General features: G+C 42.0%; 1 protein-coding gene across 2 annotated transcripts in view; it reads left to right on the top strand.

The window, feature by feature from the left end:
* The window catches only part of pdlim2 (PDZ and LIM domain 2 (mystique)), a 38,840-nt gene that overhangs the window by 14,667 nt on the left and 1,567 nt on the right, over positions 1-22,606 (top strand). For both annotated transcript variants that reach the window (XM_079686383.1, XM_079686384.1), the window contains exons 6-9: positions 1,243-1,306; positions 16,240-16,358; positions 21,102-21,250; positions 22,006-22,114. In XM_079686383.1, the coding sequence (XP_079542509.1) occupies positions 1,243-1,306; positions 16,240-16,358; positions 21,102-21,250; positions 22,006-22,114 (441 nt within the window). The remainder of the gene's footprint in view (positions 1-1,242; positions 1,307-16,239; positions 16,359-21,101; positions 21,251-22,005; positions 22,115-22,606) is intronic.

Raw genomic sequence — 22,606 nt, 5'->3', positions numbered from 1 at the left:
CGATGCTTATCTGATTAGGCTTTTTAAAGGTAGATGCATCCAGCCTCCTGTAATCAAGAATCCACTCTGGGCGTTAGTTTGAAACTCATGCTTACATGTTGCTTTAAAAACCCATTAGTGTTACTCAAATATAAGCACTGCTGTATTTGCAGTTGTTGAACAGATACCGAACCCTCAACCTGCTTGTCTACTCCTACATTGTTATTGTGGCGGCTATTGCTGTAACAAAAGCAAAGGATTACACTCTCTGAATTTACAAACATGTGATCTGGTTACTTCTAAATTACAGTTTGGACAGAAAAGTTTGATTTAAAATGAAGTTATTTCAGCATGAACAGGGTCTAAGGTAAAGTCATTTGAGGTTTTTGGAGTTTTCTTTTAGAAACAGGTCCATTCACTTCTTCAATAGGCTTCTATCTGGACAAAAGGTCGCAACAAGTGTTCTCTTGACTCCACAGTAGGACCAGAGTCAATAGGTATGGGAATAACAGACAGAAAGTGGAGCCATGTGATTGTACTGTAGTAACAAAGGATATGCACAGGATATCACATTCCACAGTTTGCATTCACCTTAACAAAAGGCCAAATGTGGAACATTCACCGCGCTGTTCTGTCGCTGCGTGTCCGTGTGTTGACTGTTAGTAGACAAGTGTTAGTAGATCATAGTCAAAACTCAAATACCTTGCCTGGTCCAGACCGATGAAGCTTCCTGCCCTGCTTGTAATTCAGTCTTGTAAAACAACTTGTTCGTAGTATAATGAGAATTCCTTGCTAAATGATATTATTTTTCCATCTTAATCAACACATTTAACACCATATCATAGTGAGGGTCAGTTAAATTGTGCGGATCATTGTTTGTCAAAATAAAAAAGTTTACTGTTACTGGAATTTGTATATATCCTAATCGGTTCAGTTCTATGGTTATAAGTAGTACATTATGGATTTGGCAATGTGGATCAAATCCTCCATCACAGCATATGTCATTTTATTATTTTTTTTATAGACACATTAAAGTACCTAATCACATTCATCATAGAAGTCATTTAAAAATCCAATAGTTCAATTTGTATTTTCTGCACACAAATTCCACAGTAGCATAATGCATCTATTTTAAAGAAAGAATACTGTACCACATGAAGCAAATCTTGGAGTATTGACATTTCTCTCTCGTACAGTAAACTGTATATTGGGATATTGCCTTCCCCCACATTTTTGGTTAACTGTGGTGTCTTTTTGTTACAGTGTCACGCTGCGCCCGTGGTCTCCAGATGAGAAGAGTCACAGGCTGTCCAGACCGCTGTCCCAGGTTGGTTTTCTACTGTTTATTCTTAAAAACCTTTATTTATTCCTGTGTATCTGCTGCCTTTTGCAAGTGTTTAGCTTTCCAGATTTATTTGGTCAGTAGCTGTCAGTCGAGATGATTTCCAATTATAAAATGTCTTCAATTAGACGTGGTCTATTGGGTTTTAGTGACCGTGATATTTCAGACTTCTCCACAAAGAAACCAGAGTCAAAGACTTTGTTGTGTTTCTCTTTGTTTACTGCCACTGCTGTAAAGATGATTATTATCTGGGTTTTATGGCACTACAGGTTTACATCTAGGACAATTACCTTAAAGGTGGGGTGGGTCATTTTAGAGAAACCAGCTCGAGTGCGCTAGAATTTGAAAATACACAACCGGAAGAAATCTGCCACTTCCTTCCAGAGCCCCTCCTCCAACACACACGAGCGTGCACATGACCAATGAGGGCACGAGATAAGTTTGTGCACAGATGGAAGGCTGACAGGCAGGTAGGCCATCCAGTTATTTTAGCCGGGCCGGCTAAAATGATTGGTCGTGCTTTTTACAGTATTACGGCTTCCACAGATTACATTTTTTATTTATTGTCAAAGCACTAAAGATATTCATTGCTATCGGGATGTTAAGAGCATTCCATGGAATATAACAAAAAGTGTATCTCGAGCCGGTTTCTCAAACTTACTTACCCCACCTTTAATATCTGACAGAAAAGCGCTATAATAATAAATAAAAAATAAATATAAGGAATTATTAAATGCATGGAAATGTTTTTATAAATGGTTCATTTCCTCCAATGTCAATCTGTCATTAATCTGTAGCTGCAGTTTTTAGGCTGCAGTTCATTTAGTCGTACAGCTGAAGGTCATTGTCCTCTTATCTCTAGATCTGTGTTCTGTGCTGTCACAGTGTGCAGGAATAACATGTTTTGAATTTTGTGCCTTTCCTTTGAATTGTTACTCTCTGATGCCACAACAGATGCCCTACAGAGGGTTTGTTTGTGGACTCCCTGATACTACTCGTAGACTTCACAGTAAAGGCAGGAAGCAGGGAGGGACTGACATTTTTACAGCAGGGAGTGTATGAACTGCAAAGGTTATTCTTTGAAAATATCTGACATTAAGCTCAACAGTATGGAGCTTTTTTATTCAGAGCCGGCTCAAAGGAAATATGACTTTGTTCCAAAACAATGGTCTTTAACCTTTTAGTTGTCTGAATGGAGACTCATTCATCTCAGTGAACGGTAAAACATGTGGAAGTGGTCAAATACTGACTCAGGGTTATCATCAGGCTGCAGCTAAACTATGCAGTGCTTTTTTACAGTTGCAGCCAAGAAAGGCAACTGGAAAGACTTCAGTGAGTTAAGGAGAGGAAGATGTTGTGGGAAAGTTCATCATGAGCTATTTCAGCTATGCTTACATGCTTAGTCTCAAGCGTGGATCCCACTGATAGAACATGTGAGATGACAACATACATGACCTTTCACAATGACACAAGGAATTCCAGCCATTTTTGTAACACTGGCCTTTGCATAGAGTTGGATAAATATGCAGAGGTTTGAACCTATGGTTTGAACTTAAAAACATTTGAACGTTTCTTCTAAGAGGCCGCTAGCTGAGAAGGTCCATTTTAAGATTTCCCTGGGATTCTTTGTGGTGTTTACTTGGTAAATAAGATCAGATGCATGTGTCACTCACAGCGCCGTCCATCCTTTCAGAGCGGTGGCTTGCATCAGTGCTTTAAATCTCCTTCACACTGGAAGAAAGATGAACCAGTCTAGCCGTGATGTAACTGGGGTCCAAGTGGTGCTTTGGAGGACGCCGCAATTACTTTGTCAAAACACTTTCAACCACCCTTTATCAAAATATAATGCTTCTGTCAGTCATGAACTCTGCTCCCAGAAAAATATAGTCTTTAGGAATGCAAGACGGTCTCTCCTAATAACCAATTTGATGTGACTGCAAAGCCACACGGCATGTTGTCTCCTTCGGAGTTGTTTTAGGGCAGAGAGGGGGTGCAGGATGTCTGTGTGTGCAGACATGAATCAGCTCTCTGACTGGCTCGCTGTTTGGGCACATTCGACTGACACGAGTATGATATGTGATGTTCATTTGGACGACTGAAGCCTCAGGCAGACAGTAGGCTGGACTGGAGATGATAAAGTTGTCTGGTGTCAAGTCCTAACACCGTTTCTGTTCCATGGATCCCTCCTGATTTGAAAAGTAATTATTATAAATAAATCATTTTAAATCCAGATTATGAGGTCTGGTGTTTTTTAAAGGAGAACTACAGCAGTATACTGCAGTACTACTCCGCCTGTGAAAACTGGTATATTATTTTCTGTGGCTATTTTATAGAGCTTCTGAAAGTCTTATAATGATGTCATCGGGGTTATTTTGAATTGGGCTTAAGCCTTCAAATTTAACAGGAAGTTTATGTTATAAACTTGGAGATTTAGTGTAATGAGCATTTACCATGCATAGGGTTTAACCAAAGAGCTGAGTTGCATTTCTATGCATTTACAGCTTAACCCATACCATGGGTCTACAATTCAGGACTTCTTGGCCTCTGCAGCTTTAGTTTGGAAGTTTAAGGAAATATATTTTCGTTTAAAAATGTCTCTTGTGAACCCCTACAAAAAAGAATCAATGCTTAGTTCCTAAAGCACTCAGCTATAAAGTATTTTAAAATGATTGGTTCAAGCTACAATAGCTCTTGTCACATCCTGTCCTTTTGGCTTTGTGGTCTTATGATCTGAATAGTCAAAGTACTAATAAATGGTAAATGGACTCTACTTATATAGCGCTTTATCCAGTCTTTAAGACTCCTCCAAGCGCTTTACATACTACATGTCATTCACCCATTCATACAGAGCAGTGTACCTCACTCTAGGACCTAACATTCACACACATTCACACACCGTTGGCCATCGGGAGCAACTCGGGGTTAAGTATCTTGCCCAAGGATACATCGACATGTTGACTGCATGGGCTGGGATCGAACCCAAAACGGTCTGGTTGAAAGACGACCGCACTCCCTCGCAGCCACAGTCGCCCTAATACTCAATTAGGTTTACTTACTTAGTTTAATCATTGTATTATTGCTCACTGAAGGCATTATAAGTCTTGGTTGAATACAGCTGCTGATGTTTTTCAGCATCAATCCCAAAACCACATTATAAAAGTTATTGTGGAGTCATAGTGAGGCTGCGGCGAGCCAACCATGGTGGAGGAAACTCCGGTGTAAAACGCATTTAAGTCTGTGTTGTGGCTCAGGGCTTCTTCGGCGAGTCCGTAGGAATATAATTGTTCTATCCGGAAACACATTGCATGTTTGTGGTATACATGTAGTTGCCAGTTCTCCCAATATCTTCAACATTTTTAAATTCAGCTCTTTTTCCAAAGTTGGAATGCGTATCCTCTCGTTCCCTTTGGGAGACATCACATTCCTCCTATCTCCTCTAATCCAATATCAACTTGACCTTTTTTGGCATTACTAACTTTATTTTTATTATTCTTAAAATAATACCAAGCTACGTGTTTTGGTAGTCTGCTATTTGAATTATATCAGGCTACATGTTTAAAGAAAACAGCATTTTGAAACGTTTAATCGCTGCTTTGTCTTATTTCTCTGCTCTTTAAGCTGATTTGAATTGCTTGCTTTGCCCTCCACGCCTGACAGCCTCAGTGTTTACCATCATCCAGCCCAGTGGATGAGAGTTTTGGGTTTTGGCTGACCCCTTCCTCCGAGGGATGTCTACCCTGGTTTTAAAGTGGTGACGAGCCTCCCTCCGCAGCGCTGTGATTAGTGAGTGGAGTTCTTTCAGAGCGCTCTGTGGGGAAATGGCTGGGAAGAGGCCTGCCACGGGCACACTGTGCATTATGCTGCTCCGCCTGGCAGGAACACAGCAGCCCAGTTAACTCTAAGATGCGGAGCGTCCATAACAAGACCCTCTGTCCGTCCTAAGAGGTGCAGAGTGCTGCTGTATCAGGTGATCAGCCTCCATGAAAAGCTCCTAAAAGGCTTTTCCACCCTTGTTTTGGCTCCCTGAGGGCGGAGGGTGGGATGCGCAATGGGATCCCCCATTTTCCAGGGTGTTGGATATCCTGAGAAAAAGCATGTATACAATAGTGGCTGTGATGGCAGAGGTTGTGGAAGGCTGGTGCTGCTTTTTCCCCCCACGTCACAAGGCCTGTCGTTGTGTGATGGGTTGTAGAAGAGACATGCCTCAGGGTGGAGAGGACACCAGGGAGCCAGCTTACATTCCCAAACTGTACTTAAACCGTCATAACATGCTGCATCAGCCCATCATTTCTGTTGTGCCTCATCATGAAGTCCAAACTGCCTGAAGCATCATACAAAACACATGTCTGATAATATGCAAACATTATAATTGTATGTTTTTAAACTGGTCAACACACTTAATAACTTTCAAAAGCACCTAACCTGATTTAACCTTTTCACACATTGTTTTATTATTTTACATGGAGCAGTAGTGTCTATTGGGTTCCTTCATTTTTACTGTTAAACAATATCCCCTCTGAAAAAAATCCTTTTATTGACCTTCAAATGTTCCATTACATAAACGTTTGGGCACATCAACGACTAACTTTAAGGACATGTACAGAACATTTTGATCTAGAAAACATTACATAAGGAGAGTAACCTTTGCTGTGGGTTCAAGTCTTGGTTGCAGGAAGCATTCATCCAGCTAAAGTGAAGCAGCAGGCCCAACCTACCAGTCTACCATGACCTCTGTCCCCCAACTTACCAGCTTAATGGGACCACTGGCCCCCAGAAGAGGAAAGACAAATCCAAAGAAAACGGTTTATTTTAAATATATTGCTGTGTGTGTGTGTGTGTGTGTGTGTGTTGGAAACGGCTGCAGGAATATGAGAGTAAAGCCATTTCCCTTTATGGTCCCAAAGGTTCACTGATGCACGTTATTAGCCGTAGCTTTGTATCATGTCGTTTTCTTTAGTCATGCCATGATGTAACTGACTTTGTTCAGAGACTTGTATATCAACCCGATCAACACCATGACTAAAGGGGCAAAGGCATCCTAGATTCCTGAGCGCCAGCATGAGATTGTATCTTAAATGGCCGGCACCCGTCATGATTCAGAGCATCTGTGTATATCATCACGAAATGACCACAACGGGATCTCTGTTACGGTGAATCGGGCCAAAACCAAACTGCTTTTCATGAGACACGACCCGTCACTGGGCCATTAGGACCGGGCTCCATGTCTGGGTTTTCAGTTGCTGCACTTTGAGGTTCCTGAGGGCTGCCTTAGTGGGCTTCCTGATCCTGAGCTGGGATAGGGTGGTTGCTTTATTTATATATATATATATATATATATTATATATATCCGTCCTAGTGTAGGATGGCCAGATCCTGCTGGGTGACACCCGTGCAGACCAATCTTTTCCTCTTATGCTAAATTGGGTGCAGTGGCCTTGGCAGTGTTACATGTGTCACTGAGCCTTTTATCCAGAGAGGGCAGGGTAAGTATCCATCCATACATCCTCCATGCGATGTCCACTATTCTGCTGCAGGCCAGCGGCCGGGATGTCCTGCTCTATTCTGGAGGTTGTGGTGGACTGGAGTGCAAAGCTGTGGTCATCGTTTTTGGTGCAGAAATTGCGCCTTGGCATGCAGGAATAGAACTAAGTTTATGTTTTTTTTAAATTGAGTCAAATGTCAGATTTTATATTGCACGCACTGTTGGTTGGAGATTGTTGTTATTCAAATCCTTAATCTTCAGGGCTGGAGACTTGTAGATGTCAAAGCACCTCACCTGTCAGTGCTTCTCCTAAAGCACTAAACAAACATGCATTCCTCTTCCTTGAAGTTGATGGCTTGGAATGATGTACTATTTCAGGTCTGACATGATCGGGACTGTTGTTTGGTTTGGCAGGCCGGTCGGTCCTAAGCCAAGCCTGTGTCGGGGCCACGCTGTAGGGATGTTTTCTTCTTCCTCCCTGCACAGTGAGCTCTGTGACTGGACAGTGCGAGGCCTTTTCACGTGGACTCGTAGCCGTTAAGCCGGGGGTCCATTGTGGCCGCCGGGCCGGCAGCATGCCTCTCCTCATCCCCACTGATCAGCACGCCTGTTTTTCTTTCCCTCAGAGTGGAAAAGCAAACTGGGGCACTTTTGATTCCCGGTGCTTTCCAGGTCCCTGGCTCACTTCATGGGGACACTTGGCCCTATGGGTTTTATGGGGAAACGTTGGCGGGGAGAGATGGGTCTTTTCGCTCGTCTGAGCTGTTTACGAAGGTGGTTGAGCGGTATGTCAACATTCCAAAAGTTGTTGTCAAGGGAACGACGTGTATAACTGCCCCACAGTGTGTTCATGCCAGCAAAAACAGACATGTCAGCATATATTCCCAGAGTTTGAAACAGGACAACACCTACATTTTAGGGTAACGGTTACCAAGGCATTTGCTGGTCATAAATCATAATTGTTTAGCTGCTAAAATGGAACTGAAAATGTAAATGCATGTCTTGCTGTCATTTTAGATTTGCATGCATGGGAATTCCTAAAAAAACACATGTTTTACCCTGAACTCCGTCGTACTGTATTGCAATAGTAGTGTGTTATACAGAAGAGTTACTGTACCTCTAGAACCACATTGGGAAATGCCAAATGTTTACTATGTTATTACTGCAGTCGTGACGCTGTCAGGCTCATTAGAGCTTTATCGTTATGGAGGGATGAGCTCTTAAAGTGGCTTCATCTCTCGACCTCCCAGCTCATTTTGACATTTTTGATCAACACGCTTGGTTTCAGCTTCTAATGTTACTGGTACGTTTTAGGAAACATATAAAAAGAGGCATCTTGGCGACCATAAATTAAAAGTTTCACAAAGTCCAGCGATTAAAGTCCAACCATAATAAACTCCAGATGTCTAATGAGCTTGAGACGCTGCCTCAGTCTGAGCCTTGCGGGGAATTTAATAGAGATGAAAAATGTGTTGCTTGTAGCACCCTTCGTGGATAAATAAACGCTCACTCGTATTCATTCCTCATTGTGTCTTTGATTTTTGGTGGCAGTGTGGGTAATGCACCCCCCCCCTCTCCGGACCACCTACACTCTGATCATGAGACGGCTTTGGCTTCTCATAGTATTCACTGCCATTACAATTCCCACAAGATCAAGTTCACCCTCGTTTATCATGCGCTGAGCTTCAGGAATTATGGACGGTACAGTCCAACAATACTTTGACCTGACGTCTAATTTGCTCATCATCTCCTTGTCCATCCACTTGTAAACTTGTCTATCTGTAATTATTTACAAAACTGATTTGGTCACACTTTCATAAAGTTGAATGCAGCTCTGTGTTAGCTGACAGTGGCTCAAGTCTTCAGAGACTTGCTGTAAACTCACAATCATCCCGTTGTCTTCTTCTCTCCGCTGCTCGTTTGGGCCTCTAATCTTGTACATATGGTTTATATCTGGAGCAGTAAGATGGTGTGTGGCCATGGTTGACGAATAGAGAGAAGGGGAGGTATCGCATAGATCTGTCATTTCTTTTTCTCATGTTATTGAATGCTGCGGAGTGTAAGCCGGGACCCAGAGTTTATATGTAGAGAGCATTATAGAGGATTGAGAAGATTGAGCTTCACTTTTAAAGCTTACTTCATATACAGCAGTATTGACTGGGTACTGTATAGTATATTACATCCCCTTCCAAACTGCCCTTAGGTTAGAAAATGAGATCATCTATACGGCTTATTTATATTAAAGTGGCAACAGACTACTTCTCAAATGTTGCAGCCGTTGTTGCAAATAGAACCAGATCACTTTCTGTTCTAATCAGTGCCTAATACCAGCAACAAATTAAGTGATTCATCCAAACCATCACGGACCAAGCAAGACGTTTATTCTAATAATTCCCAATAGAGTGGTGCTACAATGAGTTCTAAAACCCGGAGATGACGTGGCATTCACCACTTCCTGTTCCCTCGTCTCAACGTCTTTACATTTTGTACTACGACATAAGAGACGCATGTAAATACCCCACTCGTGAATGTCCGTGAATGTGTCTAAAGCGGCAGATGCTAACTAGTAACTAAAAAAACTACCAAACATCATCACGGCGACACGAGTCCGCCTTTAGCTTAACGTTAATAATAATAACTTTATTTATATAGCACCTTTCATACAGGGGATTGCTGTTCAAAGTGCCTTACATCATTAATAAATAAGACATAAAATCAGTGTAAAACGAGCAGCAAGAGCAAAGCATAAAGTGGGATAAAATAATAAAAAATAAAAACATGGAGAATAAAACCTAGAGAAATAGTGCAGTATAAAAGTGTAAAATCAGTAAAATGCTTTGGTAAAGAGATAGGTTTTAAGCTGCCTTTTAAAAAACCTAACGTATTGGCTTCCCTAATATTGTTGGGTAACGTGTTCCACAGTTTTGGGGCGTATGATGTGCAACCAAGGGAACGTGATATAATTCATTTCTAGCATTACATTAGCACTTTATTTCTGTCGATTGCCTTTACCCTACGTGTTAATATGTGGAGACTATCCTGCTGAACAAAACGTGCAAATTATCATAAATGTATTTTAGCCACAAAGCTTTTTCTCTGCAATATACGGTAATCCCATAGCTTTTTTCTTAGGTACTCCTTGCGATGCTAACTTCTGTGTCGGCGTACAAAAATACATCACTGCACCATTCTGTGCTGCTGAGTGATCACAGTCCTTGTTCTTCCAACAGCACTGGATCTATTCCTTTCCTTTTCATCTATGTTCAGGCTCTCTCTCTCCCTCGTTGCAACCAACATAACCACCGTTGCAAACAAATGCGTGAGGAGGTTGCCAATATGCAATGAATGTATGACATCATCTGGCAACTTTCACTGAGCGAATGCTAGCTTCTTTAATTGGAGAATAGTTGGCAACACCACACGGTACACAATGCATTTTGTTTCCCTGGCTTTGTGCTGTAACTGAGCCTAAATCTTCTCAGGAGATCACACCCGCTGGCAAACAGAATTGCATGTTGAAAGCTAGGTTTATGGGAAAACTATATAAACACTAATGGCGTCCTTATTCTAAAGCATTACATTGTGCAATAAACGTTTACTTCATAATTATAGGTTGAGGCAAAACACTTGTCTATTGCCATAGAAATGTGGGATTGAAATGGCATAGAATAGCCACCTCTATAGGAGCGGTAGTGGGTCCGTACCATGAGCCCTTTGGCGTGTCGTACCGTTATTTAGTCTGAGAACTTCCATAGAGCAGCTGCAGCCAAAGAATGTTAATGACATGATTTTTTTTTCACATAAACAATCAAGTTTTATTCGTTACAGAATGTGGATACTGCGATGCACCATGGCTCAGACATAATTACAAGGCAGGGTCCATCAGTGACAGTGGGTAACGAGTAGGTTACTGTCAGCCTCGGGTCTTAGAACAGGACCTCCACCAAAGCACGCTGCTGGATAGGAAACGCTGTACAAAGCTCTGATTATTTCCCAGGATGTCTGGTGTCCCCTGCCTCATTGTAGTACACTAGCCATGTGGTGGAGACAGTGAATGAGCAGTTAGAGCACTTTCTTACGGCGGCATTAACGTCCCAAAATAAAAGCTCTCCTAGGCATCGGGCTTGTGCTCTCCTGGCCCATGCCCTGTAATTGAAGCTGCAGGGTGGTAATGATGATGATGCAGAGTGGCTTGTTTGGAGCCAGACCGAAGGCTCCTCTGCTGGAACTGTCCCCAACATCTCCCATGGGCCTTGATCTGAAACAGCCGCCACTTCAGTTCACCATTTCCTGTTTGTTTGTTTGTGTCTCGAAGTGGCCAATCACAGAGGCTTGTTCTTGTTTTAGAGATTATCCTGACAGTTAAGCCGCCATTTTCCCCTCCCATATACCAAAGCCTTTTCCAGACCATAAGCCAGTCACACGGTCATTCATTCACTTAAATAAGATCATGACATTTGGCCTCAGTCATCCAAAAATGCTTTTCTGAGCAGCAGAGGGCATTTGAAAACAGATCATGAAAACTGATTTTCAAACCTGGTTTCTCTGATTAGCTATAAATAAATAAATCCCTTTTTCGTAGAGCTATGTAAAACCAAAATTCGGAGAATGCCATTAATTTCTGGCTTGAGAAATGCAGCCTGATATGCACCTGTCTAGGTTCAAAACACACAAAAAGTTTGAACAGGGAATATGTACGGTTGAATTCCTCAGTGTCGAAATTGAGCAATATTTGGTTTATGCCACATGTTGCTGACACACAAATGTTCCTTGTTTCCCTAAATGCTTGCTGGGGTATGTCTCAGCCCCCTCGGCCCTGTCAGGGATGAAGCGTTCATAGAAATGAACGGATGAATGATAGAACTAGACTGCATGCTTCAGCACAAACCTCCAGCCAGTCTGTCATCTTTGCTGCAGATGTCTTGCTGCTGCAGAGGGTCATATCATGCAGAAAGATTTCAACATTACAGTTTTTCATAGTTGTTAACACACACTTTTCAAAACTGTTAACACAAAACAATAAATACAAAATATATATCTCTTCCTAGCAACAACAAACTGATATGCTCAACAAAAACATAGCTACACTAGAAATATCCTTATGTATGTTTAAAAGTAATTAAAAGGTGATAAGATACATGTATATCTACTCTTGTGCATACAATAGATACACACACAAATGTATAACGATATCAAAAACATGTATTTTCTATTAAAATGCTGTATTAACTCATTGAACCACATATAGGCAGTGTTGGGCAAGTTACTTTTAAAAAGTAACTAGTGATAGTTAGTTACTGCTCTCAAAAAAGTTGTTCTTGTTCTGTGGCACATTAAGACAATACTTTCTGTCCTGCGCACAGTTCACATTTGACCGTAATATTTTTTGCGTCCTTTATCCCCACAAATTGAAAATAATGGTTATATCTCCAAGTTGTAAATGCGCTGCTGCTTTCGCTGATACTTGTATCTGCCATTGTGCGTGTGTGCTGGTGGTGAGCGTTGCCCCTTAGCTATAGCAAGTGTTGTGTATTTTCCCCATAAGGCAAGACCCGCCCAACTCTGTCTCTGATTGGCTTACCCTGAAACGTTACCCCGCGTTAACCAATCATCATTCCTCTCTGGTTACTTTCACTTTTCCATGGTGCTGTGAGAGGACATCGCTGTATTCGCCTGTAAATTACATCCGCAGAGAGATTCGGTTCAGTTCATCACATAATGTAACGCAGTAACGCATCCATTTAAATCACAGTAACTATAACGGCGTTACTTAATGAGAATAGGTAACTAGTAACGATATTACTCCCGCAGAAAGTAGTTGCATACAGTAACGCGTTACTTTGTAACATCTTTTAACGCGTTAGTCCCAAAACTGCATTTAGGCAATAGGAGAAAACAAGAGAACCCTTCAGTAAGGTTTTTTTTTTTTAAAGGAAAAAAAACAAAACAACAACTCTTGATACAAGAAGACAAATGCAAGATCTAATAAAGAAATGAGGCTGCATCTGGCCATTTATTTTGGTCCAGCCACAGCAGCTCATCTGTCCAGTCCCCACATCAACATGCATCCACCCTGCCCTGGAGAGGATGCATGCATGTGTTGGTCACACACCTTTAATCGCCCTGCAGGAAAACAACCCCTTTGATTGGGTTTAGGAATGGGGAATATAGTGGGGGATGCAGAACAATAAATGTGTAAACTAATTGCCAGATTAACCACTCTCTGTGGCCTTTTCACTGTAACAATAACTTGTGTTTACAGCTTTCAGGAGTGTCTGTGTGTGTGTGTTTTTGCAAGTTGGTAAATCAAGCTTGGCATTGTGATTGGAGTTTCCAATGTTACACAATAATTAAATTGTTAATGAGGTGTCTAATAAAGAGGCGGGTGGGTTTAGCAAAAAGTGTGATGTAGAATTTAACTGAGTGTAAAGGAAAAACTGGTCTTGCAATCTTCAGACTGGGTTTAGGGATTTCAACATGAACCCCATCCATAGTGATTAGAGCACAGACAAAAACAAATATAGAAGTCTCTTGTGAAATATTCAAAACTTTGGCAGATCATAGTGTGTGTGCAAAGGACACTCATAAGAAGCCGATTGACATTTCTGAGTGTTTGAATGATCTCATTCATCAACTCAGACAAGTAGAAACCTAAAGTGGCAGACATTTAGTTTGGAAATGTTATTATATATGCAGCTCAAAACCAGCGCAGCATACCAGTGACTAGCCCTAATGATCCCGGGTATGTTGACTGTGAGCTCCTGATTACAGTCCACTGCAGCTTTAATCAGAGCTTCCTCCTCTCGCCAGCCACAGGAAGAATTGGCTGAGGATTTTCTCCAGTTGTCTCTCCCATCGAGAGAAACATCCAAGACAAAATAAAAGGCTTTGCTCAACGCGCTTGTGTGCCCCTCCCTAAGTTTGTAGAGGCACTGTTGGCACTGCCATGGTGCAGTTGACCAACATCTCTGAGATCAGCCATGGGTGATGGTGGGATGGCTCACAATGGAACGGGGATGCTTTGAGAACAAAAAAGACGTTTGGCCAGCCCAGTTTAAGGCCAGTGCCAGACGTGCCATGGTTACTGCTATAAAAGGCTGGCATCAGACTGCAGAGTTGACGATGGTAATGGGGAAACTGCTCTTGTGGTGCGGACGTTTTTTTTTGTTACTTTCTAAGGTCAAACTCAATCACAGCTGCATACTCAGTGTCACGGTGGAGCGCTTGTTTTTTCTCCCCCCCCTCTTGCCTTTGTTTTTCTTTACTTCATTGCATTCCTCTTGAGTCCCATAGATTAGAGTTGTGATACTATCTGTAAATCTTCTGCAGAGAGCATGAAGATCTACATTCTGTGGCCAGACGCTTGTATAACAAAAGCCTTGGATTGCATTAGTGTGGATTCATGTGCCCATACTGTGTGGCTTCACTGGGTCTTCCTGAAAGAATCCCCAAAGCATGCACGTCTTTCAGGTATATGCACTTTAGATTGGTTCACAGCAGGAGAGGACATGGATGTCTTTATTCTTGTCTTCTGATCATATGGAAGATGTGATCTTATGAGCCTGCAGTTATTTTTTTCTGGGGTTGTATCCTTGGAGGAATCGCAGAAAGACATCCCAATGATCATTTCTGGTAAAGGCTTCCTGGCACGCACCACTAATCTACCCACTCACTAAGGAAAAAGAAGAGGAAAATTGGACTCAAGTGAGAACAGAGACATTGTTCAAAGAGTTGCTGAAATGGAAGCGGGTGCTGGCATTGGTCCCACACATCTTTGACTCCATCGGTGCCACTGTGTCAGCATGGAGCTCCAGCATCAGCTCCAACTTGACTCTCAGACCCGAGTGGAGACATTATTTCCCTCTTGGATGGAGCCTGTGCAACACTGATGCCAGCTGGTCATGGTTGAGGGAGAACAACTCAGTGAGCTTCATTGTAAAGGCTCTGGAGTTGTCTGTGGGCTTTTTGATTCACAGTCAAACATTTTCCTGGACTGTGCACACACATAAAATAAAGTAATAGCTTTGTTTCTCAGCAAATTGAGAGTTGTGAAAGTGTTCTGGGACTTCCCTTTTCTTGAAACCTAGACATGTTTGTTAGGCTAAATATTGCATGCATTTCGTGACCAGTAAGCGGTAAGCATTGCAGGTGGACATGGTTAGGTGCCAGACAGTGTTGTGGTTGAAAACAATTAGTTTGTTGGAATTCCTGACAGTAAAAGTGTCTGGGTTGAGTTATGTGCTGTGCAGACTTAGTCCAGGTGTGCTCAGTGTTTAGTGTGAACATGTGCCTGAGGTCACGTCAATGGTGGTTCACCCCTAACATAAGTAAACTTGGATAAATCAACCTTTGCCTGCAATGTTGTAACTCTGTTTCGTGCCTTTGGTTTCTGCTCGGAACAGCTACAATAAAAAATGTCATTGGCACGTCTACTGAGACTTTAGTTTATGAGCTTCTCGTGTACAGTAGGTATGTAGCGCCCTCTTCTGTCAAAATTAAAACATTATATAATTAACTAAGACTTTGCTCCCAGTTAACTTCCTGAATTACACTATGGCAAGTTTTCAATTTGCTTGAATGAGGTTCAATTGGCGTGGAACATCTTCTCTCATTTCATGACGATGAACAAGATTTATATCTACCGTGAATAATTGTGAGATTTGCCTGGCATCTGGAAGATATTGAAGTACATGCAAGCTCTGTCTTTCCCATCAGACCAACAGAGGATGTAGTGCCAAACATCTGTTGCCACGCAAACCATCATCTATCAGCTGAAGGTCTGAAGTACAGCTCTGATAGAAATGGTAATCAAGATAAAAAAATGTTCCTGTAATTGTTGAGACGGATCAGCCCACAGTGGAGGAATGTTGGGCGTGTGATTCATGCACTGGAAACATGGTGAGCACCAAATACAAAGAAACAATAACAAAAGTGCATTGCTTATTCTGCGCTGCAACAACTTCTCCAGGTTTCAGTCAAACGTTTGGAGGTTATGAAGCAAAACCAAGGATCTGGTGTTTCTCCATCTTGAGTTTATTTGTCTTTATGAGACTTATAAATCTATTCTATTTTTTTAATCTTGAATGATTATATCCTACTGGAACACACATTTGTTTGATTCCAACTTTCCTACAGTGCAGTCTCCTCAGATTTAGAGCTTCCTGAAACAATGACGTTAAATGTGTAAAGTGCCAATACGCTGCTTGGAGGAGCAGTAATCCAGAAATACTGCCGGTGAATCCCTAAGTCTGCTCTGAACATAGCTCTTCTTGTCTCATTTGTACAGTAACATTGCATCATGGTCTAAGCACTTGTTCCCTGTCTCAATAGATTTCTCAACTCTAAACTGCACACTTGGTTTCAGCTGCTGCAGGAAGTTGGATTTCCTGCTTACTCACTCTCTCTCGTTTATTGTCATCTTCCTCTTCCTCCACAGGAGTTCTCCCCTTCAGACTACAGGAATAACTCTGTGTCCAGCAGAACCCCCACCCCACCAGGGCGCTACTCCCCCCACAGCCCCATCGATCGGGACGTTCCCATGTCCCCTCGTCGCAGGTAAATATCCACTTGCATTGCAAACATCCATTGTATCTAAACCCAACATGAAAGGACATCCTAACAATGGCAGAATATACTGAGGCTATGAACCCGCCCCATTTAGGTACGTTAGTTGAGTTTATCTGACAAAATATGAAGATATATATTTTTATATTAATCCAGTGTTTTCTTTAACATTGTGCAATTGTAAAATGTATTTAGGTTCAGGCCCAGTGGGGTTTTCTGCCTCTTCTTCTTCTTCCTATATTGTGTTATATGTTATGGTTGAATTGTATAAATTGTGCAGTTAAACTCAAATTTGAAATATGATATCATCTTGCAAATGCAACCAGACATATACTATATATACATGTATACATATACAAGTTGATGCTTGCACTGCATGTTACAAAAGTGGAAAACCCACTACTTGTATACTATTCTTTAACGATATGCTGGAATATGAACAACCAGATGTTCCTTAATCAAGAAACACAACGTGCAGAAATTCCTTTACACTTGAATCAATGTTCGACCCTTCAAAAAGTTCCTCTACAGAGATTAAAGTGTAGAGCACAGTCTGAACAGCAGCAGGATCGTGTCTTATCTTATAAGAGCATATCTTGTAAGCATTTAGCGCCATCTACAGGCCAGTAGAGGTTACACTCACAGGTTCAAGCCTACGAAATGAACATGACCTGGTCCAGAAAAGCTCATTTTCCCAGATGAAGGAGAACATTGAGTATAACCAAGTTCTACGAGTAATAACACATTTAACCGATATCTTGTTGTAACCTACATGTATGGTAAGGTTTGAGGCTGTATTTATTGTACTTGGTTATTGGATGTGAACTCTCATCTAATCCCTATGGTGTCTTCTTTCACCTACAATAGGGTTACATAATCAAATCTGACAGTTTAAACATGAAATGGTCACCACAAGACAAACACAAATCTATTATAGCGATAATGTGTTTGCATCAGTGGTGAGGATATTGCAATATTTCCCATATTTGGAATTTGTCTGGAACAAGCCTCTGCTAGAAACATTCTTTCCTATATTTTATTTAAACGTAACCCTCTCTTAAAGTCTGTGTGGAAAGACAGTAAAAAGGACAAATGGACTAAAACATCTTCAAAACAACTGCATTCATTATGTCTACGAGTGTTAGTCAGCTTGTGTATGCAGTGCTTTATTGCAGCTGACTGTAGATGCTTCGTTTGCAGCTGCACTCGTCGACTACACATGAACTCTCAGCCTTTGGGACTCTATTGTGTCCACCATCTGCACGTCAGTTGGCTTTTCCCTGCTTCGCCCCCTCTGATGAGGTGATGAAGCTGTCATGTGACTCAGTTCATAGCGTGCAGGTGCCGTCCTCAGAACATCTTTTTTTGGATGCACCTACCAATGTTTTGATTCTCAGCAGGAATGAAAATCTTCTTGTGTCCACTCCGTGCTGCAGAGCCTGCTTTCTGTGTTTTCACAGCGAGGGATGGCTGACTTTGGCCCCTGTTCCTCTTTTGGTAACCACCACCAGTGATATGACGTGTCAGCAACTGCATATCCAAACACCCATATTCCCCCAAAATGTCAGATTTGGACTTTTCCCCCTGATTGGCCCCCAGTCTGAAGCCCCCAGCCTGAAAAGCAAGCCTCTCCCTTTTCATCCCCAGCCAATCACAGACTCAGTAACACCCAGTAACCCACCCCTTCATGTCGCATGTCCAATGAGTGTCAGCTCAGAGGCACACCTTTCAGTCAGGCTCTTGTTTTTCTGTCTCGTCTGGTTTAGATAGAGGTGTGTGTGTGTTTCGGTATCTTGTATTGTTGTTCCTCTTGTATGTTGCAAGTTGCTCCAGCAGTGTTAGATATACACAGAGTTCCTGGAGAGAATAGTTGAGCTCCATTTCTTTGTTCCCTCTCTTTCTGTTTGAGGTGAGTCCTGTCATTTTGAGTTTGGTCATGTGGATTTATTTTGTCAAGATGGGCCGGCTTTGGTTTTGCACTGCTTGTAATTCAGGCTGAGCAATGTGGTTGGAATTTGACTGTAGTTGTGAACTTTGATATGTTTTGGCTACGCTCATTTGCTATGACTAGATCCTTATCATTGCATTGTGCCAAGTTTGGCTATGGCTCCCAGCAACACATTCATATTAGATGCAGCCATTGTGTAAATGTGAGAACACTTAAAAGGAACGACTCAGATGACAAACTCCTCTGAAGTTGCCTGATACTTTGTGAACTCTTGACTGCTTCCTCTTCAAATGTGTGCACTCGACTGGTTTCTCAGATGCATGCTGCCCCCCCTTCCTCACTTCTGTTATTTGTTTTCCTGCCTTTTGACCTCGACTTTCCATTTGTTTAGAGAATGCCATTTCAAAAGAGAGATGGTGAGCGAGGCAAAAATGGAAATGGATTTCTGAGGGTGGAGCTGAGCATGTGGAGAACTTGGAGGGTGTGCTTTAGAGGTCTGTTTTCAATTTGAACCATGTTCAGTGATTCAGAGGGAAAGGGTCTGAGAGCCTTGGTCGCATATTTGTTGTCTTGTCTGTTTTCCATCTCCGATTTCAGCCATATTCATTTAGAAGGAAGCCTAAAGCTGAAATACAGACAGGAGCAATGCACATACTGTACACAGCCCACCGTCAAGGTTTTAAACCCATGTCGACATGTGACGTGTTGTTTTGTATAACACACTGAGGCATGTTACATGTACAGAGGTTGATACGTAATTTAACTGATGCCCTTTTTAGGTTTTTTGCACATTGGACTTAAAACAAACAAGTCTATTGACAGTAAACCGAGAGGTAACTCGACTGAGGAGGGGTTAATGAATAACTAATTGAACCATCCTTATCATGGGGTCATGATTGTTTACATACTAATATATAAACCAAAACACTCTGAAAGTCCTGCAGAGAGCAGTGTCTTCTCTCCATGCTGCATAAAGTAAAGGCATTTGATTCATCACAACAAGCTTGGTGTACTTACTAACACATTTTAATGTTTTATAAGAGATTCCCTGACAACAGCAATCCTTAAGATTAAACCATGCAACCGGTGAGGTTTTTTTATTTATCCCTGGCCAAACTGTTAAATGCTCTTGACCATCCAAGTCTGCCACGTGATATTCATCCGACTGAGCATGTGGTTCACAGACGGAAAGAAAAAGCCTGAAACGAGCAAGAAGTGAATAACAGACCTGGCAGAGCATCACCAGTGAAGATACCAAGTACTTGCTGTGTGCAGTTCATAAATACCTTACACTACAAAGGCTTGGACACCATTAATGTGACATGTCTGTGAAATAGCTCCAGTGCATTTGGAGAATGTGTAAAAAAAAAAGAAGACAATCTGAATCTTAAAATCTGCCTTTGAACCTCATAGTCATTGTTTTATATCACATCCAGTGTGCATGAGTAGGCCTACGGAGCAAACACAACTCATGTGTTGCTAATATGTCACCGTCCAAACACTTCATTTGGTCCTTGTTCAACAAGTACCTACCCGTACCACTAATACCCTATAGTGCAGTGATGCTTAAAGGTATGCACATATCAGCTAAGTCACAGTAATAAACCGTTTCCATGGTTTAGCTTTCGCCCGAGCAGATTCTTCACAGCGCTGGTGTCAGTTTAAAGAGTCAATATTTGGGCAGATGTGTTGTGTGTGACAGGCGGGACACTCAGTCGGGTAGAGTGGACTGACTGGCTGACAGGCGGGCTGCAGGTGGAAGGCATCAAACCGGTTCCTACTGACAGCAAACGCTCACCAGCTGCCTGCGGACAAACACAGCTGAACGTACTTTGTGTCTTTTGTGTTTCTGTGTCTTTTGTGTTTCTGTTGACTTATTAATCAGCTGTCAGTGCAGATTGTAATGCGTGTGCTTCTTCAAGGAGAGATTGGTATTTAAACACACAGGTATGGAAGTAGCTGTAAAAAACAACAAAGTGAGAGAGAGCCACTGTATCTAATTTCTTAATGAATTGATAGCGTAAACTACAAGAAGTTAAAAGCTTCCTGCATTCTTGGTTGTTTTCTAGCTGCTCCTACTGGATCAGAACACATTTGACTCGGATGTGACTTTTTTTATGTTGATTTTCAGGTTTCATATTTACCTCTACTGTGACATGTGTATATGCTTTGACGCCTGTGCTGCAGCACCTCTTGTCACCCTCCGTCCGCAGAGATGTCCCGCCCCTTATCCTATCATGCACAATGTGTTGGAGCGCTAGCCAATAGGAGCGTGAGTGTTACATAGTGATGTTACTGTGTTATAGAATTAAACAAAGGATTCCAAACTTCCTCCGGAGGGAATTTGGGATTATAGCTTGTGCTGACCATTCCCGTGCACTTAAACCTATATCACACACTACAGGAAAGGAAACACCATAATAAGGCCTCTTTAAGCTTCCACCATCAGCCTTAAGTCCTCTTTGTTTTTCCTTGAGGCAAGAACCGTGATAAAAATGTGAGTAGAGTCAGAACAGTGCCTCTGGAAAGGGGATATGTTGGGGTCCTGTTGAGGGAAGATGTGTGATTGGTCACTGTTTGGCCTCCTGCCTGTGCTGTGCAATCTAGGCTTAATACTCAGAGGTCAAGGTCTCAAAGCCAGCTGCTTCCCCTTCCTTCATTTCCTCTGGTTTAAGTTAAACTGGACTCATGAGTCTTTCAAAAATGCACATTTTCCGCTGAACACATCGCTTGACGTATGATTCGAGCAACAGTCTAACATATATTTGTATTTCCTCCATCTACAGCAGTTCGAGCTCTGACTTTGCCATGCAGAAGTTCGACAGGGACTCTGAGGTGTACAAGATGATCCAGGAGAATAAGGAGTCTCGCACGGCGCCTCGGCAGTCCAACACCTTCAAAATGCTGCAGGAGGTCCTGGAGGCCGACGAGAAAGGTGAGACGCGCTCTGCAATACAAACAAATGAGCTCAAGTGAAAATAATGGCTTTGTAGTTAGCATGCAATTCTAAAGAGTGTCCAAATATTTACACACATTTAATACTTTGAATACAAATGATCTGACATTATCAGGTTTCTGTACTTAATGCTTGATAAAGGTCGAACCTACTCTAACTCAAGATAAGCATGAATAGATATGAATGAGATATGAATGTGTTTGCTATACAGTCTCTTTTTTCTGCTCTAAGCATGATTTAGTTTTGGAACTGATGATCAACCACAGAAATCTCTCTGCATAGGATATTTGAGGTTTCAGCTATTTTCTCAGATGCTAGATAAATCATTTCATCTCCTACAGTTGTCTCCATTTTATAAACCACTCCTGTTAGGCCTATCGTGCAGAAGGAGCGATTTAACTTCGACATATGGCCATCACCTGTGTGCAATTCACATTTTGAATACAATATTATTGAGTGCATCTGTCCTCCTTTGCCCTCTCTGCTGTGGAAATAAATCCAGAGAGCAATAACATTCTCTCATGACGTGATAATGACCGATGTGTGGAAACCCCATTTCATGAAGCGTGTCTCAGGGCTGATGAGCGATGATGGAGAGTGGGGAAAAATAAACAAGGTCCGCTGACAGAGGGCAGTGAAGGCAAACGGATTGTTAGTGTGATGAACAGAGATGCCGGCCTGTCACAACATCCCTTTGAGCAGCTTTGTGTGTGTGTGTGTGTGTTTGACTACAGAGGCAGCGCTGCGATTCCCAGGACTTTCGCCCAACATTCCCAAATCAAGCTCATCAGTAGGAGGCGTCAAAAACACCCACACCTGTGAGAAGTGCGGCACCGGCATTCTGTAAGTCACCTGCAGTTACACGTTCCCTGGACTCGCACTGTGAAGCGTGTGAGTCAATAGAAATATAATTTGCCCTGCAGTAACATTTGTTCCACAAGAAAGGTTTGATATGAACTGCGTGTGGTTTTATCTTTCATTTGTGGAATGTGTCACAACCAGTTATTAGGACTGCAGCACCTAATTACTGAATATAATGAAAAAGTCTTAAAGGGCCAGTGTAGTATTTACGGGTCTATTAGCAGAACATTTAATATTTTCTTGTAAAGTGAGCCCTTCATATCTACATAGGGAGCGGATAGCACAGTGAGACAGTAGCTCAGAATGGACCAACCTAACACTGTAGTTCTCTGCAGTAGCGCTGCCTGAAGTCATGTTATGGTTAATTTAGCCTCAGCAAGGCAAAAGTCCTGAAAGATATAACTTTGTACTCGTTTATTGTAAAGGGGAAGTGTGAGCGAGGGTTTTTAGGTTGGTAGCAATCTGCAACCACAA

Source organism: Notothenia rossii (assembly GCF_949606895.1).
Source record: "Notothenia rossii genome assembly, chromosome: 6".
NCBI lineage: Eukaryota > Metazoa > Chordata > Actinopteri > Perciformes > Nototheniidae > Notothenia > Notothenia rossii.
Note: the sequence above shows the minus strand (reverse complement) of the source record. Positions and strands in the feature narration are given on the sequence as shown.